Source organism: Heterocephalus glaber, unplaced genomic scaffold (assembly GCF_053883595.1).
Source record: "Heterocephalus glaber isolate CG9 unplaced genomic scaffold, H.glaber_assembly_v1.0 deba00000594, whole genome shotgun sequence".
In the NCBI taxonomy this organism is placed as follows: domain Eukaryota; kingdom Metazoa; phylum Chordata; class Mammalia; order Rodentia; family Bathyergidae; genus Heterocephalus; species Heterocephalus glaber.
The window spans coordinates 34513145-34539797 of NW_028258151.1; the positions used below are offsets into that span (position 1 = coordinate 34513145).

Consider the following 26653-nt stretch of genomic DNA (forward strand, 5'->3'; position numbering starts at 1 on the left):
AGTTCGATCTCCAGTAGCAAAAAAAAAAATAATAATTTTACCCTATGCAAATAACAATTTTATGTACAAAATGGGCATCCTGAGCTCCAGACATTTCTAGCTAAATGGATGCACCTCCCGAAGATACTAAGTGAAATAAATCGGACACACATGTGTAAATACCACATTGTCTCTGGTGTGTGAAACCCTAAGTGGAAATAAGGACTGAAATGTGTAAAACACTGGGAAATGGGAAAAAAATGTTCAAATGGAAAAGGGAACATGGGAGGGGGAAGGAAAGGACAAGAACAACAGTGAAAATGGAAGGAAAAAATGGAGACAAAAGCTTTTGTCTGTAGGGAGGGGAGGGGCAATGGGAAAAAAAGGGCTGGGGTGTACCATGTGGAGGTGCGAAATCCCTGCGATGAGTGTTAGCATTATGGACCCCTAAAACATGCCAATAAACATTTTGCTTCAAAAACAAAAAAGGGCACCTTGATAATAATAAATCTGCCACACCATCCTATGTGACACGTGGTAGGTAAAAAATTTTAATTACATGCATATATAATCGTAATTATAGGCATATACTGGGGTAGAATCCAAACTACTGTTGCTTTTGGTTAACTTTATATGAACATAATCGGCTGTGTGCTACATTCATCGAGGAGCTATAAAGGGTAACCTTTTTTTCAAACTGGTAACCACAGTACATCATTTCCAGGACTAAGCAGGTCAAATAGAGCTGGTATTACACCCAGGACGCAAGCTCCGAAAGCAGAGCTCCAGCTTGCAGGGCAGCGTCTAAGGCCGCAGGGCCGCTCTGCTAACTGCCCTCCCGGCCCCATGGCCAGCCCCAGACCCTGCCGCTCTCCGGAGTAGCTCCAGTTTTGCACAGGCCTCGCCCGTACACAAACACCAACTGACAGAAAATAAGTCCTGGCTACATAATTGAAGTAACAGGTTTAGAAGACTAAAAAAACCACCAAGCACAAGTATAAAAAGAGTTTTATTAGTGCATATATACAAAATTTACAAGGTCAGAAATTGGAGAAATAAAAACAGCTTTAAAACACAATTTGTTTTTTCTTCAGTTTAAAGTGACTTTACCTGATTGTGATACAACAGAAAGTACAACAGCAAACTGCCTTTTAAATACTGGAATTTTATGGAGTCCACATTCACAGAGCAGGGAGGTGACTCTGGGACAGGGTACAACGGACACACTAGACACAGAGTGGCCCTTGGTACACTTCCTGCTGTGTATTCGGGGGAAATCTCTCAAAACCGAGGATCTGAACCACCGTGGCCACTGCTGCCTGTATCACAATGGAACCCTGCCACCTGGCATGCAAATGACTGGGCTCCCAGCCTGTGAGACAGGACTCCTGGGCACATCAGCCGACAGCTCAGCGCTCCCAGGCGGTAAGCGGAGGGGTCTGAAGCCAAGCAAGGCAGGCAGAGCTGCTTCTAATTGCACTTGTCGGAGTAGAAGTCAGAGCCACATTAGGACGGAGCTCAGCTCTAGCAGGCAGGCAAAGCCTCCACTTGTCGCTAAGCCTCGCAGAGGCGGCAGGCTCATACTTGCCGTGCCGGGGTGGCCAGCATCGGAGTAAGGCCAGCCAGGTCGAAGCTGTCCCATCACCTCCTTTGGCAAAACCAAGACAGTGACACTGCAGGAGAGGATGACACTACGCGAATGTGCTTCACCAGCAAGCGCGCACGTTCCCCATAACATTTAGTTTACTGGACAACAGTAAGACTGGTTAGGACTCTGAACCAACACAAAACAAAACAAAATTTTTTAAAAAAAATTTAAACTATGTGTTTGGAGCCATTTTCCTTCTCTTTAGTCTTGCTCGCCAGTCCTCAGGAAGGGCTTCAAAATTAGCATTTCTCTCTGCCATGCCACTGTGAAGACAACACACAGGTTACTGCACCGCAAGCAAACAGACCCCTCACTGAAACTACAAACACCACGGCCATCGCGTTTGTGGAAACCCCCAGGTTCCTCCGCTGTGCTGCCCTCACCTGACCAGCTGCTGCTGCTTCCACTCCTCAATGCGCTTCTGGGCTGTGGATTCCCGGTCCTCCTCGCTGGAACTTGAGTTTTCCTCCTCATCTAACTCGCGCTGGATACTCTGCCACTTCTTTACCAAAGATGGCATTTTGGTTTTACTCTTCTTCGCCTGTAACAAGGGTTAAGGGTCAGAAAGTACATAATAGATACAGTAAGGCAATGGAGACTAAGCGCTTTCCCTGTCTCTAAGGAGTAGGGCACCTCAGCAAGGCAGGATCGAGTCCCATCCGGATAATGATTTCCTTCAGCTCCTCCTCACGCTCTGCAGGGCTGGGATGGGCGGAACCCGGGCTGTGCACAGGCAGCTCCGGCCCTGATTACCCCACCCCCGCGCAGCTGCCCCAGGCCTTCTCCTCACTGCAGTGCTCACGGCAAGGCAAGGGATAAACCAAGAGGTCTGGAAGCAAAGCTCTAGCTTTTCCAAGGCACAGGAAGGAGGGCAGCTGAGTGTGGAGGAGGAAGGGGAGAGGACTCGCCTGGCCCCCGCGGCAGCTTGATGCCGGTCAGCGCCAGGACACTGGTGTAACTTGTCACTCTTCCTTGGTTTCACCTCATTTTCTAACCTATCTATAGTAAACACACTTTGGAAGTAAAGGAAAACGTGTGGATCCGCCACAGCAGGACCCGCAGCGCCTCCCTCCGGCAACGCACTTCCCCACCCATTCATGGAGATGCACACACCTGCTTGAGTGACGTTCCAAGCCACCCACTCTCTACTGCAAGGAAAGGACAGTGGAAGCCGAGCCTCTGTCTGACTCGAGTCCCAGTACAGCCCTGCTGAGAGCTCCTGACAGCGCACAGGAAACGCCCTCACTGAGAGAGTCTGCGCTGCTGTGGAAGAAGCTACTGGAAAGGCCCAGCTTTACCCGGTCCGCCTTTTTCCTGGCAATACTGAGGCCACTGTACGCTGTACTTCCTGTACTTCACTACATCCCTAGCCTTTGTATTTTGAGACAGGGTCTCCCAGTGTACTTCAGGCTGACCTTGAACTCAATACGCGTAACCCAGGCAGGCCTTGAACTTGTGGCGATCTTTCTGTCTCAGTCTTCTGAGTGCTAGGATTACAGGTCTGTTACCATGCCCAGTTCCTGATCCCTAATATTCTATTTTTTGTTTGTTTTTTTCAGACAGTTTCACTATGTAGTTCAGGTTGGCCTTGAATTCATTATGTAGCCTAGGATGGCCTTGAACTCATAGCGACCGACCGTCCTGCCTCTGCCTCTGGAGCGCTGGAATCACAGGCCTGCACCACCACGGCCGGCTATCAAATATTCTTGTTGACTAGAGAAATTCATAGTTTGTAAAAAGCCTGTCTGGGACCTCTGATGAGACCAATGACATATTTTAGATGCTCAGGGTGTTGGGCAAAAAAGGCAGTGGCAGAGGTGTGACAACTGGAGGGGAAGTACAGGCAGGCAGGAGTCAGACGTGAAGCACAACACACACGTGTGCAGACGAATACTAACACCAACAAACTTCAAAATCCCAGGTAAGACCCACAGGTATGAATCAGTTCTATGCTCAATCAATAACCCCAAAATAAATGAAAACAATGCCACTTAAAATACCGCCCCAAAGAATAAACAATAAACTGAACCAAGAAGGAAGATTCACACTGAAAACCACAAATGCTCCTGAAAGCAGTGCCAGCACGAGCTGCAGGGAGCAGCGCCACGTTCAAACTGGGTGTGACTGAGGGGCAGCGAGAGGCCAGGACAGAGCCTGGGGGGCGAAGCACTTGTCCAGCAGGTCTGGTCCTGGGTGCGACCAGTACCACACAGAACAGAGCTGCAGAGCCAGTGCTGTGCAGCAACCAGGCCAAGGTCCGAGCACTGCAGGGCGGGGCAGATGCTCTCCCTCGGCCCCCAGCACGTGCAATGGGGTCGGGTCCTCAGCTCATGCTGGAAAACTGGCAGCACATGTGCGAAACAGGAGCTGGCTCCCTCCCTCAAAGCATGTTCGGGAAAAGAAACATCATTACCCAAAATGGCCTAAACATAAGTTTTAAAACAATGAACCTCTAGGGGTCAGGGATTTAGCTCAGTGGTTCCGTCACTGCCTCGAAAGCGTAAGGTCCTGAGTTGGATCCCTGGTACCAAAAAAACAGAAACAACAAGAACAAAAAAGATGAACCTCTTAAAAGAAAACATGAGGGCCGGGGATGTAACTCAGCAGTGCAGTGCCTGCCTGTCAAGTGCAAGGCCCTGAGTTTGATTCCTGGTACCAAAAAGAGAAAAGAAAACATGAACAAATCTTCATCACCTTGCAATGGATTATAGATAATGTTATCAAAAGGATAATTCACATCAGAGAAAAAAGATTAAATTGTACTTCTAAATATAATACCTCGTGGTGGATGTCTGTAATCCCAGCACTTGGGAGGATGAGACAGGAGGATCCCAAGTTCAAGGCCAGGATGGGCAACTTAGTGAGGCCCTGTCTCAGAAAATTAAAAAGGGCTGGGGATGGAGCTCAGTGACCAGTTCAAATCCCAGTACCAAAGGAGGGACAAAGTACAGACAGGTAGAAGGCAGTAACAAAGCACGATACAAAGGACTTATGCCTAGAATATACACAGAATTCTTATAATTCAACAGTAAGAAAATAAACAACCCAACTTAAAAAGGGCGAAGAGCCGAGTATGCCTGTCCCCAGCCCCTTAGGAGGCTGAGGCAGGACGGCACGCTTGAGGGCAGCCAGAGCAGCAGAGCTGGGCTGTGAAAGGATGCGGTGAGGGCCGGGAAGCAGCTTGGCAGCAAGGCACTTGCTGGGCGTGGGCGGGGCGGGGCCACTTCTCGGGGCAGACAGATGGCCCCAGAGAGCCTGGGAAACACTCAGGACCGCTCGCTCCTCACTGGGGAGAAGGGAAGCAAACCAGGGAGCTGCCACCTCATGCCCACCAGGGTGGGCACGGCGGAAACCAAGATGCAGTGAGACAGACAGGAGGACCTGAGTGTGGGACACCCTGGGAAGCGCCGAAGACAGCGACCAGAAGCCCGCACTGGATCCTAACTCGAGGTGACAGGCACAGGAGCAGCAGGCGGTGGGACAGAGCGGAGCGGATGTGCACCGACCTGAGCCCAGAAGACACTGTAGCGGTGGAGGCCAGGCCCTGCAGGGTCACACGGACCAGCAGCGCGGGGAAGCACCGGGGATAAACAGGAGGGCTGTGGAGCGGATACAGAGCGTTCCTTGGTGGAACTGAGACTGTTCTGTAATCGGGTAGAGGCAGTGATCGCACAACACTGTGAATGTACTAATGGGATTCAATGGCATACTCTGAAAAAGCTTAATTTTAACTAAGTGGGGAGGCACAAATGCCTGTAGGCCTAGCAGCCTGTGAGGGTGAGCCCAGCCTGGGCAACCTGGCAAGGCCCTGTCTCAACACGTTGGAGGAGACCTACCTTATCTTTCTTTCCTTTCTTTGTCTTCTCCGGGGGTGGCGCTTTGGGAGCTGGTGGTGGTGGCAGCGTAGAAGGAGGCGGCGGTGGTGGAGGTGGTGGCTCTATGGCAGCGGCTGCCGGGCGCGCCTGGACTGGCTGCAGGGAGGCCGTGGTCACTCCCATGGGGACAGAGCACTCGGTGTAACTCACGATGGCCGGCGTGAGGCCCAGGTAGCTGGACTGCAGGCTCAACCCTCGGGCCTGGTGACCCATGCCTGTGGCCATGTGGCTCAGGGACACGGGCTGGTGTCCAATCCCTGTGGCCTGGAGACCTAGCACAAAGATGAAACATTATGAAAAGCAAGACCTAGAAGGAAAAGGGAACCGTGGATCACAATGCTTCTAAGTTGATTTCAAAACACCTTCTCCTCATAAAAATATAGCCAGCCAGGGGCCAGGCATTTAGCTCAGTGGTTCCGGTGCCTGCCTCACAAGCGCAAGGTCCCAAGTTTGATCCCCGGTACCAGAAAAAAAAAAAACAATAGCCAGCTGGGGATGGTGGTACATCTGTAATTCCAACACTCAGGCGGCTGAGGCAGGAGTATCCCTGCGAGTTCCAGGCCAGCCTGGGCTACACAGCGAGACTGTCTCAAAAAAAAAAAAAAAAAAAAAGCCACACTTGCTGTAGCAAAACATGACTGCTGAGTATTTAGCACTAAGGTAATGAAACATCGAAACCACTCAATGAGTGTGACGTACAGAAAACAAGGTGGAAGGGCACACACCGAGCTGCTCTGACGGCCTTTAGTAACTGCAGGAAATGTGTCAGATCTCGGCAATCAAAACCGCTAACATTTCCTCAGCTTGCAGAGTCCAATGCTGGAAACAAACCCCTCAGTGGGCAGCACCACGCTGTCCCCTGCTCACCTGTGGCCACGGGCGGCTGGCTGTAGATGACCGGGGAGCTCCCGATGGTGGCCGACCGCTGAACCACTGCGCTGCTCATTTCCGCCGCCTTTCTCTTCACCGCCTTAGTGGAAGGAGGGCTGGACATGGCGGCATCCACAGTGCTCTGAAACACACATGTGGTCAGGGCTCGGCCTGCTCCCCTGGTGCCGATCAGGCCTGAACCTGGGACCCTCCGGGGCGCCCACCTGGCTGGTGACAACGGCGGCCTGTGCTGCCGGCTTCAGAGGTGGGTCCTCCTCTGTCCCGGGCGCGGGAGGCTCCTCGCTGCCCTCGTCCTCCATCTCCACCTCCTGGATCTCGCCGTCCTCGGCCGGGGGCGGGGGTGGGGGCGGGGGCGGGGGCGGGGACTCTGGAGGCGGCGGCGGCGGGGGGGGCATCTCCAGCGGCAGGGGTGGCTGCAGCACAGGCACACTGGACTGCAGCAGGGTCCAGAAGGGAGTGAGCGGCATGAGTGACGCAGACGATGCTGGAGCAGAAAAGGATTCTTTACAAAGGGAACCTACGGAAACAGAGAGGTGTTAGGGAAGCAGCGCCACAGGGAACCAAGGCGGGCTGGAGGGACGCGGCCATCAGGCCAGGCCGGGCCAGCGAGCACACAAGGCGGGTCAGAAGTGGGGACAGGACCCAGGACGCAGCTCGGCTCCCAGGGGCCTCCATGCCAAGGGGCAGGGACCAGCCTGGGGCGAGCACGTCCCCGGCTGGCTCACACACCTCGCTCCCTGTGACCCAGAGACCCTCGGGCCTCAGTCTGGAGTTGAGAATCTTCCATTTCTGATGTTCAGTTTCGACCGAGATACACTAGGCTAGGGTCCTCTTGCTTCCAAGTGCACACTTGTGACCCTGGCTCCACCCTTTACTTCTGAGCGAGTGTGCGGAGACACTGGACACCGGGCACCGCTCCCCGCATGCCCGCCCCCGCCTGCTGAGCAGCTAGAGTAAAACCCACCACCGACTGCATCCTTCCTGTGTCTGAGTCACCTGCACCTGTAAATCAGCAACCAGGTGAGGCGAGGGCCACACTTAGCTCTGCAATGCCAAAGGGGAAATTTAGGAGGGCACATCCCCCAGGTAAATGAAAACTCAGATTTCCAAAAACAGTGTTTCAGGATGCAGAGGATCTAAGACTGCTGTTGCTCAAGTCTGAGTCAAGAGACTGCATCTGAAAAGCGGCAGCACCAGCCTTTCTCCAATCTGGAGACGGCCACCAGGACTCCTGCCGCTGCTCTGCAGGGAAGGTGAAGGGAGAGGAGGGGGAGGATATACTTACTTGGAGCCTTCCCCATCCCTCCTTAGCGCCAGGAGGGAAGTGCCACAATATATGGGACTATTAGATCTACATCCCAGGAGTGCTGAGGGATTTTCTCCCTAAAATCACAGAATTTAGGAGTAGAAGAGACATGAGAAATCATCTAATTCACCCTCTTGCTTTAAAGGTAATGAAACCCAGGCAGGTACTGATTCCCAACACCACCTGGCTACAGTGCCAGGGCCACGCCGGAGCCCAGTCTGATTCCCCTGAGTACTTCCTACCTCACCAAGACGGCCTGCTGAAATATCACGAGTCCAAGAGATTTAGAAATCTCAAGATAAATCTCACTTTTCATGGACTCCAGATACGTTACCTGTCAAGTTTCATGGTCTAAAGTGGCACAGAGCTGGTGTGGTGGTGCATGGTTGTAACTCCAGCACTCAGGAGGCTGAAGCAGGAGGATGGCAAATTTCAAGGCCAGTGTAGGTCACACAGGGACCCTGCCTCAAAAAACCCCAAAATACTGCACTGGCAGTGTCTGACAAGGCAAAACCCAAGCAATCAGAAGGTATTTGGCATTTAGAGTAGCTCTGCTTTTATGGAACAGATACATGATACACAGTGTAAAAAAGACCTTAATACGGTTTACATTGTTTTTATATGAGGAGACATTCTTGTACTGCTATGAAAATGCCACTGAAAAACTTAGGTACTAGGAAAACATAAATGCAGTTTTCCAGCTAAAAGAAATCAAATGACTCACTACATTTTTGTATTTGGTATTATGTGATATTAACTGATGTGTGAACTTACAGACAAAGCCTGGGTATGGCCAGGAAGCCTAAATTAGATCACAGCACATCAAGATTACAACAGAATTAGCTGGGCATGGTGGCGAGTTCCAGGGCAGCCTGAACTACAAAGCCAGGCCCTGTCTCAAAATAAAATAATCACATCAGAACTAAGGTAATAAACATTGGAGATTAATTATTAACTAAAAATTAAACTTCCTTCTACCAAACTAGCCACAACATGTGGAGTGGAGCTGTTAACAGCAGGCTCCTCACCCAGCAGCGCCGGGCGATACTGGTGACGTTGCTGGGGTAACAGGCTGCAGGGTGGAGGGGCCCAGGATGCACGGCAGGCCAAGGTCAATTTAACATGCTCCGTGCCTTCCCATCATGCTCATCGGAATGAACTAAAGCTTGTGTGAATAGTAAACCGCACTTGACAAATTTAGTCACCAACGAGCATTCTTACAATGTTTGAATCTCAAACTACGTTCACTCAAAACATAAAAGCTGCATCCTGAACACTGGTAATTACTTCCTTTGGCGTAAATACAGACAAACCAGGAAACCCTGACTTGTATACCACCGACATCTGCTAACATGACAGTTCTCCTTGTTTCTACGCTTAATCTAGTTAGCATTTCTCTCATGGAAGAAAATATTTAATTCTGAAGTCCAGAGATTAAAATAAATTTATATTTGTTTATTTATTTTTTGGGTACTGGGGATCGAACTCGGGTCCTTGTGCTTGTGAAGCAGGCGGCAGAACCACTGAACTAAATCCCCAGCCTTAAATTTATATTTATAAGCAGCCTCTCTTATTTACCCCCAGAGAAATAAATGACTGCTATTTTGAATCAAAGGCCAGTTTCCATGGAGGTTACAAAAGGCAGCTTGGTGCAACCTGAATGACATGTGAGGCAGCAAAGAGATCGCTTGCCGCACACCCAGGTGCCACCCATTGAGGGCTTGCGTGGAGAAGGGCCGTGCAAGTGTGGGTGTGTCCTGCAGCGTGGCAGGCAGAGCCTTCGAGGGGGCACATGCGAGGCCCAGCTTCCGTCCCAGGACCAAACCACAAAAGAGAAAGCCAACTCCACACTCCCCTGGTGCCTCCTAGTGCAGTCACTCTTCTCTTTTGCTTCTGGAGCTGCTAGGCCAGCGGTGGTGAACCTGTGGCGCGTGTGCCACAGCAGGCTGCTTGTGTCACTGAAGTCTCTACAAGGTTCGCCGCCCCCACGCTGGGGATGCAGCCATGGGCTCATACATATTCTAGCCCACTGTTCTTTATCTTTCTTTCTTCATTTTGTTTTGAAGTACTGGGGAGTGACCCCAGGGACTGTGCTAAGCTACAACTCCAGAAATTGCAATATTTTTATTCTTAAAATTTGATACCGTAATTACTGTTATATATAAAATCTGAAGTTTTGGAAACTAGCTGTGCTAGTACTTAGAACGGCACTGAACAAGATTAACAACAATACTGGTCTGGAAACACTAGATAATTTTTTTCTATTGTATAGGGAGTTATATGCTGTATTAAACATATAACATTTTACCTACATGGGTTTGATTACAGAAACTAATGAAGTATTCTCTAATTACAAATATATAAATAAACAAATTCACTTTTCGGAGACAGACTCTGAGTCTATAATTCAGGCTGACCTCAAACTTGTGAGCCCCGCCCCCAGCCTCTCAGGCACCAGGACTACAGGAGTGCACCACCACACCTGGCTTTACCGTGTGTGTGTGTGTGTGTGTGTGTGTGTGTGTGTGTGTGTGTGTGTGTGTGTGTGTGTGTGTCTGGGTACTGAACACAAGGCCTTTACACTGAGCTACACCTTCAGACCTTTTCGGGTTTTAAAGTTTTATTTATTTATTTTTTTGGTATGGGATCAAACTCAGGACCTTGCACTTGCAAGGCAGGCGGCAGCACCACTGAACTAAATCCCCGGCCCTCATATTTTATTTTGAGACAGTGTCTTGCTAAGTTTCCTAGTCTGAGTTTGAACTTGCCAACCTTCCTGCCTCAGCGTCCCAGAGTGCTGGGTTACAGACATGTGTGACCATGCCCGGCTGATTTGCATTTTATTTAGACAAAGCTTATCATGTTCTAGGTATGCTCACTAGAGAGGCTTGAAAATAAATGTCAGTTTGTCAATGTTTTTTTTTTCTCTGCAGCAGTTTATTCTGTTTTAATCAGCTAAGCGCGACTCTGATCTTGCACTGGGCAGCACCGCCCTTGCGGCATGGACAGCGGCTCTGCGGCTCCTTGGCTACTCAGCTCCCAGGCGCCCTCTCCAGCTGAGCAACTGCAGAGGCCCTGACTCCCAGCACAGGCGGCGCAGTTGCAGTCAGGAGTGCGCCATCTGCACTACAGAGATCCGCAGGCAAGGCCACCACAGCACCCAAGGAGGGCCACGTGCACAAGAGGAACGCCAGGCACTGCGGAGATGTGAGTAGACGCAAGCCGCCCTTCGCTGTTCCGAAACTGTCACTGCGGCCTTCAGGGGAGCTGATTGTGGCGTCCGGGCTGCCTAAGACCTCGGTCCTCAGGGACCAGAGGGCATCATCTGTGCATCACCAGGACACTGCTACCGGGACCCAGCAGCCAGCAGCCAGCAGCCAGCAGCCAGCAGACCACTGTTTCTGACAGGGAGAAGACTCTTGCCTTTGCAACTTTAACAACCAGCTAATGTGTTTTAAGATCAAAAGGTTGTTAAGTCATAGTCTATGCTTTACCATTTTCTTTATTTACCATTCCAAGTGAAATGGAATGGGGGGAAATGTAGTTTCTTTTATGAAGTGGCAATCAAGTTGTGGCTCTTCTGAAGAGCTAACTGGATCCTCACAGTAACTAAGGGGCTATGAAAGCCCCCTTGTTAAATGGGGTGAGTCCTGGGTCTGAGTGCTGCATGCTGTATTGCTGTGATGCTTTGGACCGAGAGCGCTCCCCACGCCTTGCCTCTGCTGCTCACAGGCAGGGCTCTGGATGGGAATGCTCTGAGGGGTGCTATCACCGACTGGGTCTTGGGAGGAGGGGTCTGGTCACTTCCGGGTGTGACCAGAAGTGTTCATCTCCCTCCTGGGTGCCTCTGTTCTCAGCTTCCCTCTACCCAGGCCTTTCTACCAGGCCCCTTGCCTTGGAGCCAAAAGAAACCTCTCTTCCTCTAAACCATGGGTGTCAGGTAATTTTTCCCAGCAATTAGGAAAGTGACGGACGAATGATGCTGACAATTTTTTCAAGGATCAATTATCTAGGTCCCCCATCGCCCATCCTGGGGATCGAACTCAGGACCTTGCGCTTGCCAGGCAGGTGAGGTGCCACTGAGCTACATCCCTGGCTCCATCTAGCTCTTCTGAAAAGAGTATGGTACCAGTTCATGGCATTTCCTCCTGTCACTCTGATTTGTACCAAAGACGCTTTAAAGAGCAGTGGAAGTGGCAAATGTGGTGGCAACACCGAGAGACTAAGCACCATCAAGGTGTCACTAAGTCACTAACTGCCCGAGCTGGGCTACGACCTGCCAGCCTCCAGAACGCTGCAAGGACAGGCGTGGCCCATGATGCCCGGCAGACACACAGTGGTCCTGGTCCCTCTTCTCATTCGGGGGCACAGTCTGATCCATGTTATGCTGATTTCCAAACCAGTCACTGCCTTCATTTTAGTATAACTCATACATTTAGTTCAAGTCACTCTAAAATTTAGCTTATGTCATAAATGCTTTTCTTTTCTGATAAATTCCTGACTTGTTTTCTAAAATCAGTGCAGTCCAACCAGGCAGGGTAAACCATCTCACCTGTGGGGTTCTCAGAGGACTCTGTGGCATTTGATTCAGCGCCAGGTTTGTCCTTCAAGGTGGATTTGGGAAGAGTCTCATCTCTACTCTCTGGTGCATGGCCTTCCTCCTCCTCCTCCTCACCATCTGGGAACTCCCACTGAGACTCGCCCGACTGCTCGTTTACATAGAAATACCGTCTATGATCCCTAAATTACAAGAAAGAAAACACAGGTTTCAGAGCCCGCTCCCCTACAAGGACACTTGCACTCGGTCCTGCCCCAGTGCAGCAGTCTGCTTGCACGGGGATGAACCTCCTCTTACGGACTGCTATTCACAAAGGCGACAAAGAGCTTTGACACTGAGGAGGGAGAACCAGGGAGAGCTCAAAGCTATTTGCACACAGCAGCTCTGTGAATACAGCCCTGCGCCCCCGCTCCAGCACATGACTCTGACAACATCTCTCTTTTTGCTTTTTGCCAATGCGTAACAGGGTGCAGCTGCATTAATGGAGGGACTCAATCGCCTAGAACACTAATTTCCCTTCCAAAGAAGAGAACAGCGCAGTTTGTGAAAGGTGACTCTTCCCCTCTTGGACCGTGGAATTCACAGTTCATATTCTTGATATCAAACACAGTGAAAGCTAAAGAGAGGGAGAGGATCTGGGAGCTGAAAAATAAAAGAGCAAAGATTTCAAATAACGAAAAAAAAAAATCAAGAAAAGCCAAATATAAAAGGAAATGTTTTCGTCTGACCTGCTGGCAGAGGATAGTAATCTTGTTCTTCGTTCACTCTTCAGCCACGAAGCTTCCCTTAACTTCGCCGAGGTTAATCAGGAGTAGGTGCTTCCAGAGGTCCTGTAAAGCGCACAGAGCTCTCGCATGCGCTTAACCCCCAAGCCCGCCCTACTCCGTGCACTCTGGAGAGGAAACACTGGCTTGGTCCGATCTTGGGAAAAAATCCGTTACATGGCACACTGCAAACACTGGTTTGTTTCTCCGCTGTGCGGCCGGCCCGGGCCGCTAAGCGCAGCAGCGACAGTCTCCACACGGGCCGGGCCGCCGTGGCGTCATGTGGCGGTGATCACAAAAGAGTCTGAGGTGTCAAAGGTGAAAGGTGAAAGGGGGAGAAGAGTGCGTACCTGTCCCAGTGGCAGGACCAGCCTTTAGGAGTGGCGTTTATTTCATACTGTTTTAGTTGTTCTGCTGCATCCTGAAGCTTTCGTTTAAGGTAGTTCCCATTAAGAGCCCCTTCCCGCCAGTCGGCAATTCGAGTCTAAACAAGGAGAGAAAGGAAGGCTTTGGTCAGGAGACAGAGGCGAGAGGGACAGAAGTCTTGAAACTCGGCAGAACACACCACAGAGGAAAAGAAATTTCACTTCAATTTTTAGGGGATGGGTGGGGTTCCAGTAAAACTTTACAGGCCTGAGTATCACGTGACTTCTCTTACAGGAGAAACTCCAAGTATAAATAATCTTCTTCATTGCTTTTTTGTACCAGGGATTGAACTTGGGACCTTAGGCTTGCAAGGCAGGCGGCAGAACCACTGAACTACATCCCTGGACCAAACTATAAATAATCTTAAAAAACAAAGGACACGGGGCCAGGGATTTAGCTCAGTGGTTTCACCGCCTGCTACGCAAGCGCAAGGACCCAAGTTCGATTCTCGGTACCAAAAAACCCAAAAAACCCCAAAAAACAAAGGACACAGCTGGGGATGTAGCTCAGTGGCACCAAGCACAAGGTCCTGAGTTTGATCCCTGGTCCAAAAAAAAAAAAACCCCTACAAAGGAACCAGCAGGACACATGGAGATAGATCTTTCACAAATGAGAAGGGAGCAAGAGGCAGAGGGAGCGGCTGGGGAAGAGAAAGAGGGAGATGTGTTTCATGTGTGCAAACACACACACACTCAAACAAAACACAGGCGGCAGGCTTGAACTGGCTCATCACATGGTTTGTACACCTCACCTTAATTTAAAAACAACAGACTTACTTGCCCTGAAAAATCAGATTGGACTCCAGGATATTTCTATACTGACCACGTTTGACCATCAGTGAAAATGGGTAGCACTGGCTCTGTCCTCCTCTCTGAATTTAAGATTAATCATCCCAATAATTTTATTTCTTGGCTTTGGCCTTTATTTTGGGTAGACAATTCAATTTAGTACTATTAATAATTAAAACTAAAGGTCCTGGGTGGACGTGGTAGCACACGTGTATAACCCCAGCATCTTAGGAGAGCTGGGTAAAAGGATCGCTATTCCTGAGGATACAAAACATTGTGAAGAGCTGAAGCCAGTGTGGTGGCACACATTATAACCCCAGCACTCAGGAGGTTGAGTCAGGAGGATTGCCGTGAGTTCAAAGGCCAGCCTACAATAAATAAGCGAGGCTCGTCTCAAATCCATTCCCCCCTAAAAAAGGGTTGGGACCACAAGGGCCAGGGTTCAATTCCAGATTCCACTGTGGGGGGGGGGTGCCTGGGCTGGGGGGTGTGGGTCAGTGGTGAAGCCACTGCGTAGCCCTGGGTTCCATCCACAGTGTGCGAGTGGGGATCTTTATTAAAATGCATGCCTAGGGCTGGGGATGCAGCTCAGTGGTGCTGTCCCTGGTAAGTGCAAGATCCTGAGTTTGATTCCCGGTACCAAAAAAAAAAGCATGCCTAATGAAGGACGAAAGTGTCAGTATATACGAACTGTTAGCATCTACTCTCATAATTACATTTTGCTTTGACTAATAAAGTTTTATTTCCTGAGCCTTTAAAATTGAAGGTAAAGTGCTGTGCATGATGGTGTATGCCTATAATCCCAACACTCAGGGGGCTGAGGCAAGAGGACCACTGCCAGTTCAAGGCCACCCTTAAACTCTTGAGACCCTGTCTCACAAACTCAAGAAAAAGAAAAATAATAAAACTTCGGATGAGGAGCAACCAGGCCAGATTCCTCCCACTCCATGTCTCACAGGAACACTATCTGCAACGAAGGTGGCTCCGTTACCTCAGTCTGCAGGAGCAGCACGTGGAAGTTGGAGATGGACTGTCTATTAATGCCCAGGAATTCGAATTTGCTTGTCAGGGTGTTTGCCAGCTCTCCAATCTGAAACTAACACAGGAAGAAAAGAAAGTCAACAAACACAGAATCAGCACCGTTTTCTGTCTCCTGTTACAGATGCCAGAAATGAGGGTACCGCTCCCAGTGCCACTCTCTCCCCAGGCCCAGGGGAGACGATCAGTTAGCACCCACGCCACTGCCCGGAACCCCACAGCTAAAAGCAGGGCTTCAGCTACCGGAGTCCCATTGGGAAGGAAAGAGCAGGAGCAGGAGGGGGCTGTGGCCTGACTGGAGCCACAAGGAAGCTGGGGGAGAGGCCTAGGTTAACTGGCCACTTTCCAACAATCACGATACAACGTATCCATAAAAACCTGCACCTGCTAAATACATTCAACTGCCGTCAGTTACACTTCAATAAAGTGGAAAAAGAACCCTGACAGTTTTTGAGAACGAAGATGTCTCCCCTGGACACGTGGGGGTTCTTCTTGTCACTGTCCCTAGGTGACCCAGGTGACCACTGCACACCTGGGACGCCCAGGCCCTGGAGCTGGCCCCGAGGATCCAGAAGCTGGCAGGGCTTCCTCCATCCCGTTTTCCATGAGAGGTCAGGGCAGAGACGCAACTGGAGCTGAAGTTGCCCTTCTTTGCATATAAGCGCTTTGCCTAATATTAAATCTGACTTTTAGTCTCCAGTACTTCCACAGAGAACTTGCTACTGATGAGCTATTCTTTTCAATGAAGCTTAACTCCAAAGAAAGTAATTAGCACAGAATTTTCCGACATTTTCTCCGCATCAAGCTGGTCCTATAGCTCCATATTTCAACCTTAACAGGACTTCACTTAACAATAGGACAAAATGGGTTTTCAATTTAGGCTTAATCTTAAATATAATAGACTTATCACTTGCTACTGGAGAGTAGTATAATGGTTGGCCTTTTAAAAAAGTATTTATCGAGGGCCAGGGATTTAGCTCAGTGGTTTCGCCGCCTGCTACACAAGCGCAAGGACCCGAGTTCGATCCCTGGTACTAAAAAAAAAAAAGTATTTGTTGGGGCTGGGGATGTAGCTCAGTGGCACCACACCTGCCTGGCAAATCCAAGGTCCTGAGTTCAATCCCCAGTACCTACCCCCACTCCAAAAAAGTATGTGTCAAGTTACATTGAGTAATGTGCATACTTTCAAATCCTGGTCGTCTTCTACTTTTGGTGCTGTTTGTACTTTCAACTTCTCCGAAGATTCTTCTACTTCTGCCTCTTTATCTGAATTTTCATCTATTTTTTCTGAATTTTCAGCACCAATTCCTGCAAAAGAAAATACAATTAATTACATAACAAAACCCTTTCTCAAAAAACAAAAACATGAAATTAAACCAAAAACACCTAACACCAAAAGCAGCCATATTTGAGAAAGAACACAGTTCTCTCCTTTGCCTGTTTTCCTTCATTGATAAAAAGTAGCCCCCCCCCAAAAAAGTTCTAGCCAGGTGTCGGGGCACACAGCTCTAAACCCAGAACCTGATGGGCTGAAACAGGAGGGTTGTGAACATAAGCCCAGCCTGGGCAACTGAGAGTGACGGACCATGTCTCCAAAATAGGGGGAATAGAGGTGGCTGGGGATGTGGATCACTGAGAAGGTTCTGGGTTCCATCTTCAGTACTAACAAGCTGGATGGGGCAGGAAGAAAGTTTTCAAAATCAGAGCAGCATTAATTTTAAACCACCCAAGATGGGCACAATGTCAAATGCCTGTAATCCTAGCTACACAAGAGGCTAGAGGATCACTTGTTCAAGGCCAATGCAGAAACATTAGTGAAACCCTGACTCAAAATAAACAAAAAGGGGCCGGGGATTTAGCTCAGTGGTTCCGGCGCCTGCCTCGAAAGCGCCAGGTCCCAAGTTCGATCGCCAGTACCAAAAAAAAACAAACAAAAAAACCCCCACAACAACAAAAAGGAGGCTGGGTGTGGTGGTGCATGCCTGTAATCCCAGCACTTGGGAGGCAGAGGCAGGAGGATCACTGTGAATTTGAAGGTAGCCTGGGCTACATAGTGAGTTCAAGGTCAGCCTAGACTACACAGTGAGACTGTCTCAAAAAACAAAACAAAACAAAAAGGGGGCTGGGGATGTGGCTCAGTATTCCCTTGGTTCAATCCCCAGTATTGCCAAAAACCAAAACAAGATTAAAACAAAGTACCCAGAAAAACCTCCCAAATATGCAGCAGGGATAAGAAGAGTAGAGAATAAGAATAAAGGTGTCGGCTCAGAATTTTACTTCATGTTCTTTTATCCTGTTGATTGAAAAAGATTCACAGGAGCACTCCTCCAATTACTATTATTATTACTATTATTATTATTTTTTGGTAATAATGGGAGTAAAATTATCTCCTGCTAAACACACTCATCAAAGGTTTGGTGTTCAAGTCTTTCTGCTAACTTCCACTACAGAATTAGGGCCAAGAGGAGATGTAAACAGCTTTCTCAAGAGCTTCCTGGTAACCGGGAAGCTGTCCCCGGGCCACCTGCACCTCAAAGGGACTGCAGACGCTGGGGCTTTCTGTGGAATTGGGCTGTCCTCGCTTGGCTCCACTGGGGCAGGAAGCACGGGCCTTCAGCTTCCGTGCCCATACTGTCAGCCTTGGAGCAGAGGCCCCAGGGTAATGAACACTCCGAGCCGGGAGCTTCCTTCCCAGTGCAGTAGAGGGACGAGGCTGCCTGCCACACTGCTCGCCCCTCCGAGTACCAGGACGGGGCGGTGGTGGTGGTGGTGGTGGGGCGCAGCTCCCTGCCCTGCAGGCCTGAAGCCCCGGGTCCCTTCCCAGCACTGCAAAACGCGAAGGGAAATAGTGTCAGGTGCGATGCCACGTACCGCCTTCTCCGTTCTCGGGCGTCTCCCGTCCCGTTTTGCTGGGGCTCCGGCTGACGGACTCCGGGCTGGGAGCGTGGACAAACATCTTCCACTTGCCTTGTTTGGACCTCAGTCTTCGCAGCCCGTCCTGAGATGCCGGCTGGCTGACATCGGAGTGGGGACTCGACCCTGACATGCTGCCATCTCCTTCCTCCAAGGCTCTCAACTCGGCCTGAAAACCAGGAGTCACGGGTGTCAGTACTGACACAGTAACGGCTTCTCCGCATTTACGAACCCAAGCGGCCAGAATGACACTCATGGCCAAGCTCTCAGGATGGGAAGCCTCGAGAACAGGCAGTGCTGCTGCCGCCACAGCTGGTATCACAGCCGAGCACGGAGCTCCACCCCAATGCCGCCCAGTAACTGCGTGGCCCCAAGGACCGTTACAAAAGCTGATTACCCAGCCCTTGGGAGGCTGAGGCAGGAGGACTGGTGAGACACTGAGGACAGCCTGGGCTACACAGTGAGTTCAAGGCCAGTCTGAACTGCACAGACCTTGTCTCAAAAAACAATGAATAGGGCCGGAGATTTAGCTCAGCGATGTCGCTGCCTGCTGCACAAGCACAAGGACCCAAGTTCAATCCCCGGTACCAAAAGAAAACAAAAAAACAAAAAACAATGAATAGGGCCGGGGAGTTAGCTCACTGGTTCCAACGCCTGCCTTGCAATCGCAAGGTCCCGAGTTCGATCCCCAGTACCAAAGAAGCAAAACAAAACAAAACAACAAAAAAAAACCAAACAATGAATAAACAAAAAATTAAATTTAAGAACTAGCAGAGACAAGTAGCTCAGTCATAGAGTTCTCATCTATCATATGCCAGACCCTGGGTTCAACCCCTAGCACAGCCAAAAGAAAGAAAACACAAAACAGACCTTGCTTCATACTGGACCTTTTAAGGTGGTAGCAGGGAAAAGGCAGAAAATAGGCTGACACTAGCTCCCCAAGGGTGAAAAGCTTTCCGAATTTACTGGCTGTCACCACTGGAAGCTTGTCAGGTGTGAACCACAGCGGGAGCTGACTACGCAGCCCGACCGGCCCACAGAAGGTGGGACGCAGGCGGGACGCGCACAGCCCGGCAGCACGCTATGCCCATGGCCCTAAGAACACGGCAGCTGGGGAGAACCGCACCTTTTTCCTTTCCAAAACGAGCTCCAGCTCGAGGGTGTCCTGCTCCTCCTCCTCCTCACTCTCCCCGGACTGGACCACGCTGCACAGGTCCTCCTGAGCGGGGTCATCGCTGCCGTCCAGCAGGACTTCTGGTGGCTTCCCTGGAGTGGCAGTTTCCTCTGCAATGGCGCTGGTCTCTTTCGCCTCGGAAACGGGTGTCTCCTCTTTACAAATCACCTTTCTCCTCCATCGCTCTTCTTCCTCTTTGATTCCCTCTGGCAACAGAGGCGCCAGCAGAGCTGCCGCCACCCCTTTGCGCTCCTCCTCGCTGTTGGAGAGCGCCTGGATGCCCTCGTTCACCTCCTGTGGAGAACACATCGGGCTCAGCTGGGAGTCGCCAGGGCGCACCCGGGAGCCCATGTTCACGGCTGTGTTCCACGCTGGATGCGCACAAACCTGCCTGCCCCACACGGTGCATGTGTGTGCTGCCACACCACCTAACACAAACACTTTAGGAGGCCACGAGGGAGGCAGGGGGACTGAGAGTTTGCAAATTCAAGTCACACCTGGGCAACGGAACAATGTCTCCAAGGGAAAGGGTGTGTGTACAAATTAGTGCAAAAGCCATGGTTCAACGGGTTCAATCCCTGACACTGCCAAGAAAGAAAGAAAAAAGGCTGGGTGTGACAGCACAGGCCTCCCTAATCACAGCACTCAGGAAGCTGAGACAGGAGAATCTCCATGAGTTCAAGGCCAGCCTGAACTACAGAGAGACCCTGTCTCAAAAAGAAAAAATAAAGAAAAAAAAAAACCCACTCAGGTGCCATTGGTATAGAGCAGTGGAGGCGAACCCATGGCTCACGTGCTGCAGCAGGCTGCTGGCATCACTGAAAGCTCTGAAAAGGTTCGCCATCACTGGCACAGGCTCAGCAACCCTAACCTGAAAACCTGGACTGCTCTGGAATCCAAATCCTCCTCTCCACTGTCAAGTGGAAAATTCTACCACTGACTTCGTGCTAGGACTTTGGTCAAAAAGCAGACACTGGCAGGCGTGGTGGCATACACCTATAAGCCCTCAAGGAATCCTCCTGTTTAGTAGGAGGATTTCAATTCAAGCCTAACCCGGGTAACCTACTGACTTAGTGAGACCCTGTCTCAAAATAAAAAAGGTGGCTAAGGGGGCCGGGGATTTAGCTCAGTGGTTTCGCCGTCTGCTGCGCAAGCGCAAGGACCCGAGTTCGATCCCCAGTACCAAAAAAAAAAAGGTGGCTAAGGATGTAGCTCAGTAAAGGCCTTAGACCTAACCCTTAGTGTCATTAAAGGCGAACAAAAAAACAAAACAAAAAAATGTAGATGCACCAGCTAGGTGTCATGGCACATGCCTATTATTCTAGCATGCAGGAGGCTGACGCAGGAGGATTCAGAGTTCAAAGCCAACCTTGACTACGTAAGACCTAGTCACAAAAAAAACCCATGTAACAGGGCCAGGGATTTAGCTCAGTGGTTTCACCACCTGCTGTGCAAGCGCAAGGACCTGAGTGTGATCCCCGGTACCAAAAAAAACCACAAAACACAAAAAACCCCACATAACAAAACCTTCAAAACAAAACAAAAACAATAAATGCAACAGACACAGTACAAATCCTGTATAAGATCGACTTCAGGCTATGTGTGAAAGGTACAGGTGAAATATACACAAATTCTGCTCTTAGACGCGGCCCCACACCCTTGATGTCTGCACGCACACACGCGCTCCAAATCCAAAAGGAGCCCTGCCTGCTAACACACCTGCTCTCGCCATCCTGCATGGGACACTCCAGCTTAACACTTAATTCTCAGGGCGCCCTGTCTGCTAATTTAAGCAAACGCTCTATGGAACCGTGGACTAGCAGAGTGGTTCTCTTGGAAGTGAGGATGGGATGGGGACCTGGCGCCTCCTGCTTGGTGAAGCTGAGCCCAGGTTCCGTGGTGCAGGAAGCAGAGGGAATGCAGAGCAGACCCGGGCTACGCAGCAGCAACAGCTCCCCCTGTGCACAGCAGCACGGAGGTGACTCCCAGCACTGACCTTCTTGACTTCTCGCTTGGCTAGGGCTGGTCCACTCTTATTGCTGGAGACAGGAACTGGCTTCTCCTTCGTATACGAGTCTGCATTTACCACTAAACTAGCTTCAGCACCTGTTCCAGAACTGGAAAACAAACCTAGTAAGAGGAACTGCAGGCAAAGCCAATCGACACACAATCAGCCCTGCCGCTCCCTCCTCTTCCAGGCCGCCTACCTGGGCTGGTAATGCTGCAGCCCCTGCACCTGGGAGGCAAGGTACTGGGGCAGCTCCCAGGTGACCTCGTTGGTCTGCGTGTTCCAGTAGTAGTAGCAGCCTGTGTTCTCATCCCAGACTTCCTGCCAGTCTCCCATCTCGATTCCCACTGCAAGAAAAGAATGATCGTGAGAAGCACAGACCCAGCACGTCTCTGACTTCATCTCCAGTGTGTTCCGAAGCCCCGGCATCTCACAGGGTTTCTCCAACTCGGCGCTGGTGCAGCTTTTAGGGCTGTGAATCTTACATCAGGGTTTAGCGCATCCCAGGCCCCAGCTGAAAACATAGACGTGGTGGCCTGTCTCTGGGGCCACACACAACTGAGAACAGCTCACAGCTGAGAACTCTGCTCTGACTTAAGGATTACATATTTGGTGGACATTTAGACACCTTTGCACACATGGTGAAGAAAGCAGTTTGCTAGTCCAAAAATGTATTTTGAACCCAAAATGCTTTTTTTGGGGGGGCGGGGTACCGGGGATCGAACTTGGGACCTTGCGCTTGCAAGGCAGGTACTGGAACCACTGAGCTAAATCCCCAGCCCCAAAATGCTTTTTAAATAATGGCTTTTTAAACTTACCCAGCATAATCCATTGGAGTTTAGATCAGTACTAGGTTACTTGTCAAAAGGCAGAAGTTAGCCGGGGATTTAGCTCAGTGGTTCCACCGCCTGCCTCGAAAGTGCAAGGTCCCGAGTTCGATCTCCAGTACAAAAAAAAAAAACCTCAAACATACAATACTACCTAACAGGGTTGGATAGAGCAGCTCTCACCTAGCAAGTGTGAGGCTCTAGGTTTAACCCCCAGCACAAAATAGATAAATGGATAGGAGAATACTACCTATTACAGATGACTCTCCTAGGGGCTTGAACTTACAAAAGGCAGAAATTACCTTCTGTGAGTTCTCAGTGCACTATCCTCAGTGCACTCCAGCCACACAGCGCCGGAGCCCTGTCCTCCGCCCAGCCTGCAGGAACACCCCAGGACCCCGGGCTGGGGCTCACCTCCTGCCAGGGAGCACTGTGTGTCATAATGCCACTCTGGGGCCGGGGTCGCACTGGTGCCATTGGACACAGTGGAGCTCGGGGCTGACGTGGCTGCTTCCTTTGGCTCAGGCCGAGGTGGAGTCGGAGGTGGGGCTGAAGCTCCTGCAGGCACTGCAGGCTGAGGAGCTGTGATGGCATCGATCTCCTGCAGGAGGAACAGGCAGTGCACGCATGGGTGACCTGAGGGCTGGACACCAGGGACCCTGCAATCGCTTGTGCTCTATTCTCCGTCATGCTGAGCACTTGCCTAGGGCATTAGAGGCCCTGGGCGCCACCTCCAGCACTGCACAAAGCAAACCAAAACCCAGAACTTCCCCTCTTCCAGTGACAGTTCCCCAAGCCCACCGATCCTCCTTCCCCTTCCACTCCTTCCCGTTAAGCTTTCCGTAAGAGGGGAGGGGAGAGGAGAGGTGAGTGCAGCAGAGAGCAGACAGAGACCAACTCTCACCGCCAGGAAGCTGGCCAGGGTGCTGTCGATGTCAGCTGATGGGTTCCCATTGGCCTCCTCGGCCTGCGCCGGCTTCTCGGAAACATCGCTCTCATCGTCGTCACTGTCAGCGTAGGCACCAAGCAGGCACAGCCCGCCTAGAAGCAAGCAGGGAGGGATTGGGACTGGAGAGCCTGCATCCCGGGAAGCCCAGACAAGGAAGCTCGGCACCCACCATTCTTCAGTGTAGTTTATTTACATACTAGAAACTAGCCCCAAATTGGCCACAATCACTAAACTAGCCTTCAGTACTCTTTAGTATGCAGGTCAAGTATTCCAAAGATCAAGTTCCCAAACACGAGGTGTGGCTGGGTGTGAGGGTGCATGCCTGCAATCCCCACACTGGGGAGGCTGAGGCAGGAGGATCACTTCGAGATCCAGGCTAGCCTGAGCTACACAGTGAGACTGTCTCAGAAGGAAAAACAAAAAAAAGGGGGGAGGGTGTGAATAAAAAGTTAATGTCTAAATTTTTAAAAATTTATTAAAGTAAAAGACACAATGGCATTCATCTTCAAACCCCACTCCCTTGCTCAAACACACTTATCCCATGGTTCCTGCCAACTGCTGCAGCAGCTCTGCAGTACTCTTTCATGAGTGTTCTTTAGTTGTGTTGTCATGGATGCCCTGATGTCCTGAATCAATTCAAAATGTTTTCCTCAGGAACTCCTGTGGCAGATCTAGTGAGGCAAGGACACCGCCCGCCAGGGCTTCTCAAGCCTGCCTCTGCGTTGGGTGCCATCCACCAGACTTGCATCACACTGTCTTAGAAGACACTCACAGAACAAGAGTGCTCCAGGAAGTGGCAAAACCATGGGATGAGCGTTCAAGGCAAGGGGAGGATTTTGAGGGGAGTCATGGCCATGTGTCTTCTACAGTAATAATTTTCTTAAACACACTGTATTTTTTGATCAGCCATTGTATTTTAGACTCATGAAAGGGTTAGGTGGACCTTTCTTTGACAACATCCATGTCCCAGTGACCAAATGTATTCCTCTTACTCTTTTTGGGCTTTTCCTGAATTTTTGAACACAACCATTTAATTTAGCATTGTAAGAGCAGAGTTACAAAAGGAGAAAAATTCAAAATGGAAAAACCCCACATTTTGCTATTCAGCACTGATAGATTTTGAAGGGAAGGGCCTCACCAGTGCTGAATACATAATGTTGTTTCAACTGTATTTTTCTTTTTTTGGTTTTTTTGGGACAGGGTTTTACTACTTAACTCAGGCTGGCCCTGAACTCATGGTGACCCTCCTGTCTCAGCCTCCCAAGTGCTGGGATTACAGGGGTGCGCCACGACAACCAGCTCACCTAGATTTTTTTAAAACCCTTTGGGGTCCCAGAAACTATCAGCAGTTGAAATGTTCCATGGAAACACACTCGCCCCAGTGACACACACTTGGGCACACCACTCCTCGGACTCACCCATGGAGCCACATTAAGCAACTCTTTTCTCGAAGATGCTTAAACACTGCCCACTGCTCTAGAGGTCTACTCAGCTAACTTAATAGACGGTATCTTAATTTTTTTTCTGAGGTAATTTCATATGACACACCTAACATTTCCACTATAAAAGTACCAGACAGGCTGGTGCAGTTGCACACATCTGTAACCCTAGCATTTTGGGAGGCTGAGGCAGAGAGATCAAGTTCAAGCCCAGCCTAGGCAACTTAGTAAGATTCTGTCTCAAAATAATGAATTAGGGCTGGAGTTGGGCATGGTGGTTCACACCTGTAATGCCAGCACTCCGGAGGCTGAGGCAGGAGGACTGCTTCAAGTTTGAGGCCGGCTTGAACTACATGGGGGGACTTGTCTCAAAAAACCAAACCAGGGCCAGGGATTTAGCTCAGTGGTTCCGCCACCTGCCTCGAAAGTACAAGGTCATGAGTTCGATCTCCGGTACCCCCCCCCAACCCCCCCCAAACAAACCAAATAAAACAAAAGGCTAGGAATAAATGTCCTGTGTTCAATTCCCAGTACCACAAAACCAAAATGCACTAGAAGTTTGGTCTACTCTTTCATCTAAACATACTCAACTTTGAAATATTTTATTTGATCTTTCAAAACTTATGTCCATTTTTGTGTCAAGTTTCCAGTGAGGAGGGCAGATGTCTTTAACGTAATTTTGAGAGAAAGAAACAGGGCAGGTGACACAGCTGAGCAGCAGGGCTCTGCCAGGTGCACGATGCCCCAGGACTGATCTCCAGCATCGTGAGAAGGAAATGAGAAGGAAGAAAAAGTAAATTTTACATCCACTTTAATACTGGTTACACAAATCCATGCAAATAAGGGAAAGTCATTTTTCAGTGGTTGCCGTTTGGCAAACACTTCCTGCTGCATTACACCAACTAGTGGGTAGGAACCGAGCAAAAGCAATACACTGTCGCAGCAGCCTTGGTCTCTCCCCCCAGGCACGCGGGCCTTCTGTCCACCGTCCCGATTCTTAGGGAAGACTCAAATCAAGCAGTATCTGTACAGCAGTCTGCAAACACAAAGTGGTGTTATGTAGCTCTGAAACGTCACAGCTGAGGGTTAGCCTTTTCTTCTCGGCAGTACTGAGGCTTGGGCCTACTCCTGGCCCTCTTAAAGTTTTGAGATGGGGTTTTGTTAAGTTGCCCGGGCTGGGCTTGAACTTGTGATCCTCCTTCCTCAGCCTCAGAGTGCTATGAAAATCAGTCATGCCTAGCAAGTTTTAGCTTTCGTAATCCATGGTATGGCAACATTTGGATCTTTCAAGCTAACTGCAATGGGGCTGGTGGTGTAGCTCGGTGGTAGAGCACTAGTTCAGCATGCACATTCTATCTAATCCTCAAAATAACTCAGGGCTAGAAAATCTATTTGACAGACAAATGAGGATCAGCCAGTTAATAACTGCACTGAAGTCCTACAGTGAATGCTAGAATGATGATCTACCGCAGGTTTAACTAAAGCCACTGCTGCAAATACTCCTCTGTGCTCACATTTACACAAGCAACTTTCTGCTCCACAAATGTAAGCCAGGCACCGAGACAGACCGTTACAAAACAAAACAAGGAGGAAGCCGTCACCGTATCCCCTAAGAACACCCAGTCAGTAGGACAACCAGAAAGCTGTCACAAAGTAACACCAGGAGCTGGGAGTGATGGTCCACACCTGTAATCCCAGTATTCCTGAGGCTGAGGCAGGAGAATCCCAAGTTTGAAGCCAGCCTGGGCTACATACTGTATTTCCCCCCAAAATTTTCATGGGATGTTTTACTTTTGTCATGTACAACCTACTTTTATTCATGCGCGGAAATCTACATTTAATTAATCACAGTCCTGTCAACTTCTGGATCATCACTCCAAACCCCAAACTCCATTTCCAGTAGAACCTTTCTCTCGTCTCTGTGTCACCACAGGGCTCTCCTTGACTTCTTGCCCATGCAGCCTGATCATAGGGATCCAGGAACACAGCTGTCAGTGGTTTTACCCCATGAATCCTTCGCCCACGTCACCATATCCTGTAGGCCAGGCCTCACGTTTCCAAGATTTCTCT

At 49.9% G+C, this 26653-nt stretch overlaps 1 protein-coding gene across 8 annotated transcripts in view; it reads right to left on the reverse strand.

The window, feature by feature from the left end:
• Positions 1-970: 970 nt before the first annotated feature.
• The window catches only part of Fnbp4 (formin binding protein 4), a 28946-nt gene continuing 3263 nt past the window's right edge, over positions 971-26653 (reverse strand). The window contains exons 3-18 of one of the 8 annotated variants that reach the window (XR_015448861.1): positions 23100-23236; positions 22610-22796; positions 21568-21715; positions 21357-21477; positions 19313-19654; positions 18145-18355; positions 16457-16581; positions 15227-15331; positions 13372-13505; positions 12252-12439; positions 6597-6910; positions 6370-6514; positions 5464-5774; positions 5134-5226; positions 2536-2626; positions 2011-2168 (exon numbers count right to left, since the gene is read on the reverse strand). Coding sequence is in view for 4 of the 8 variants with exons in the window: in XM_013074878.3 (XP_012930332.1) it covers positions 1800-1890; positions 2011-2168; positions 5464-5774; positions 6370-6514; positions 6597-6910; positions 12252-12439; positions 13372-13505; positions 15227-15331; positions 16457-16581; positions 18145-18355; positions 19313-19654; positions 21357-21477; positions 21568-21715; positions 22610-22796; positions 23100-23236 (2717 nt within the window). In the remaining 4 variants the exon portion in view is untranslated. The other 7 variants (XM_087205071.1, XM_013074878.3, XR_015448862.1 and 4 more) reach the window with 7 other exon arrangements.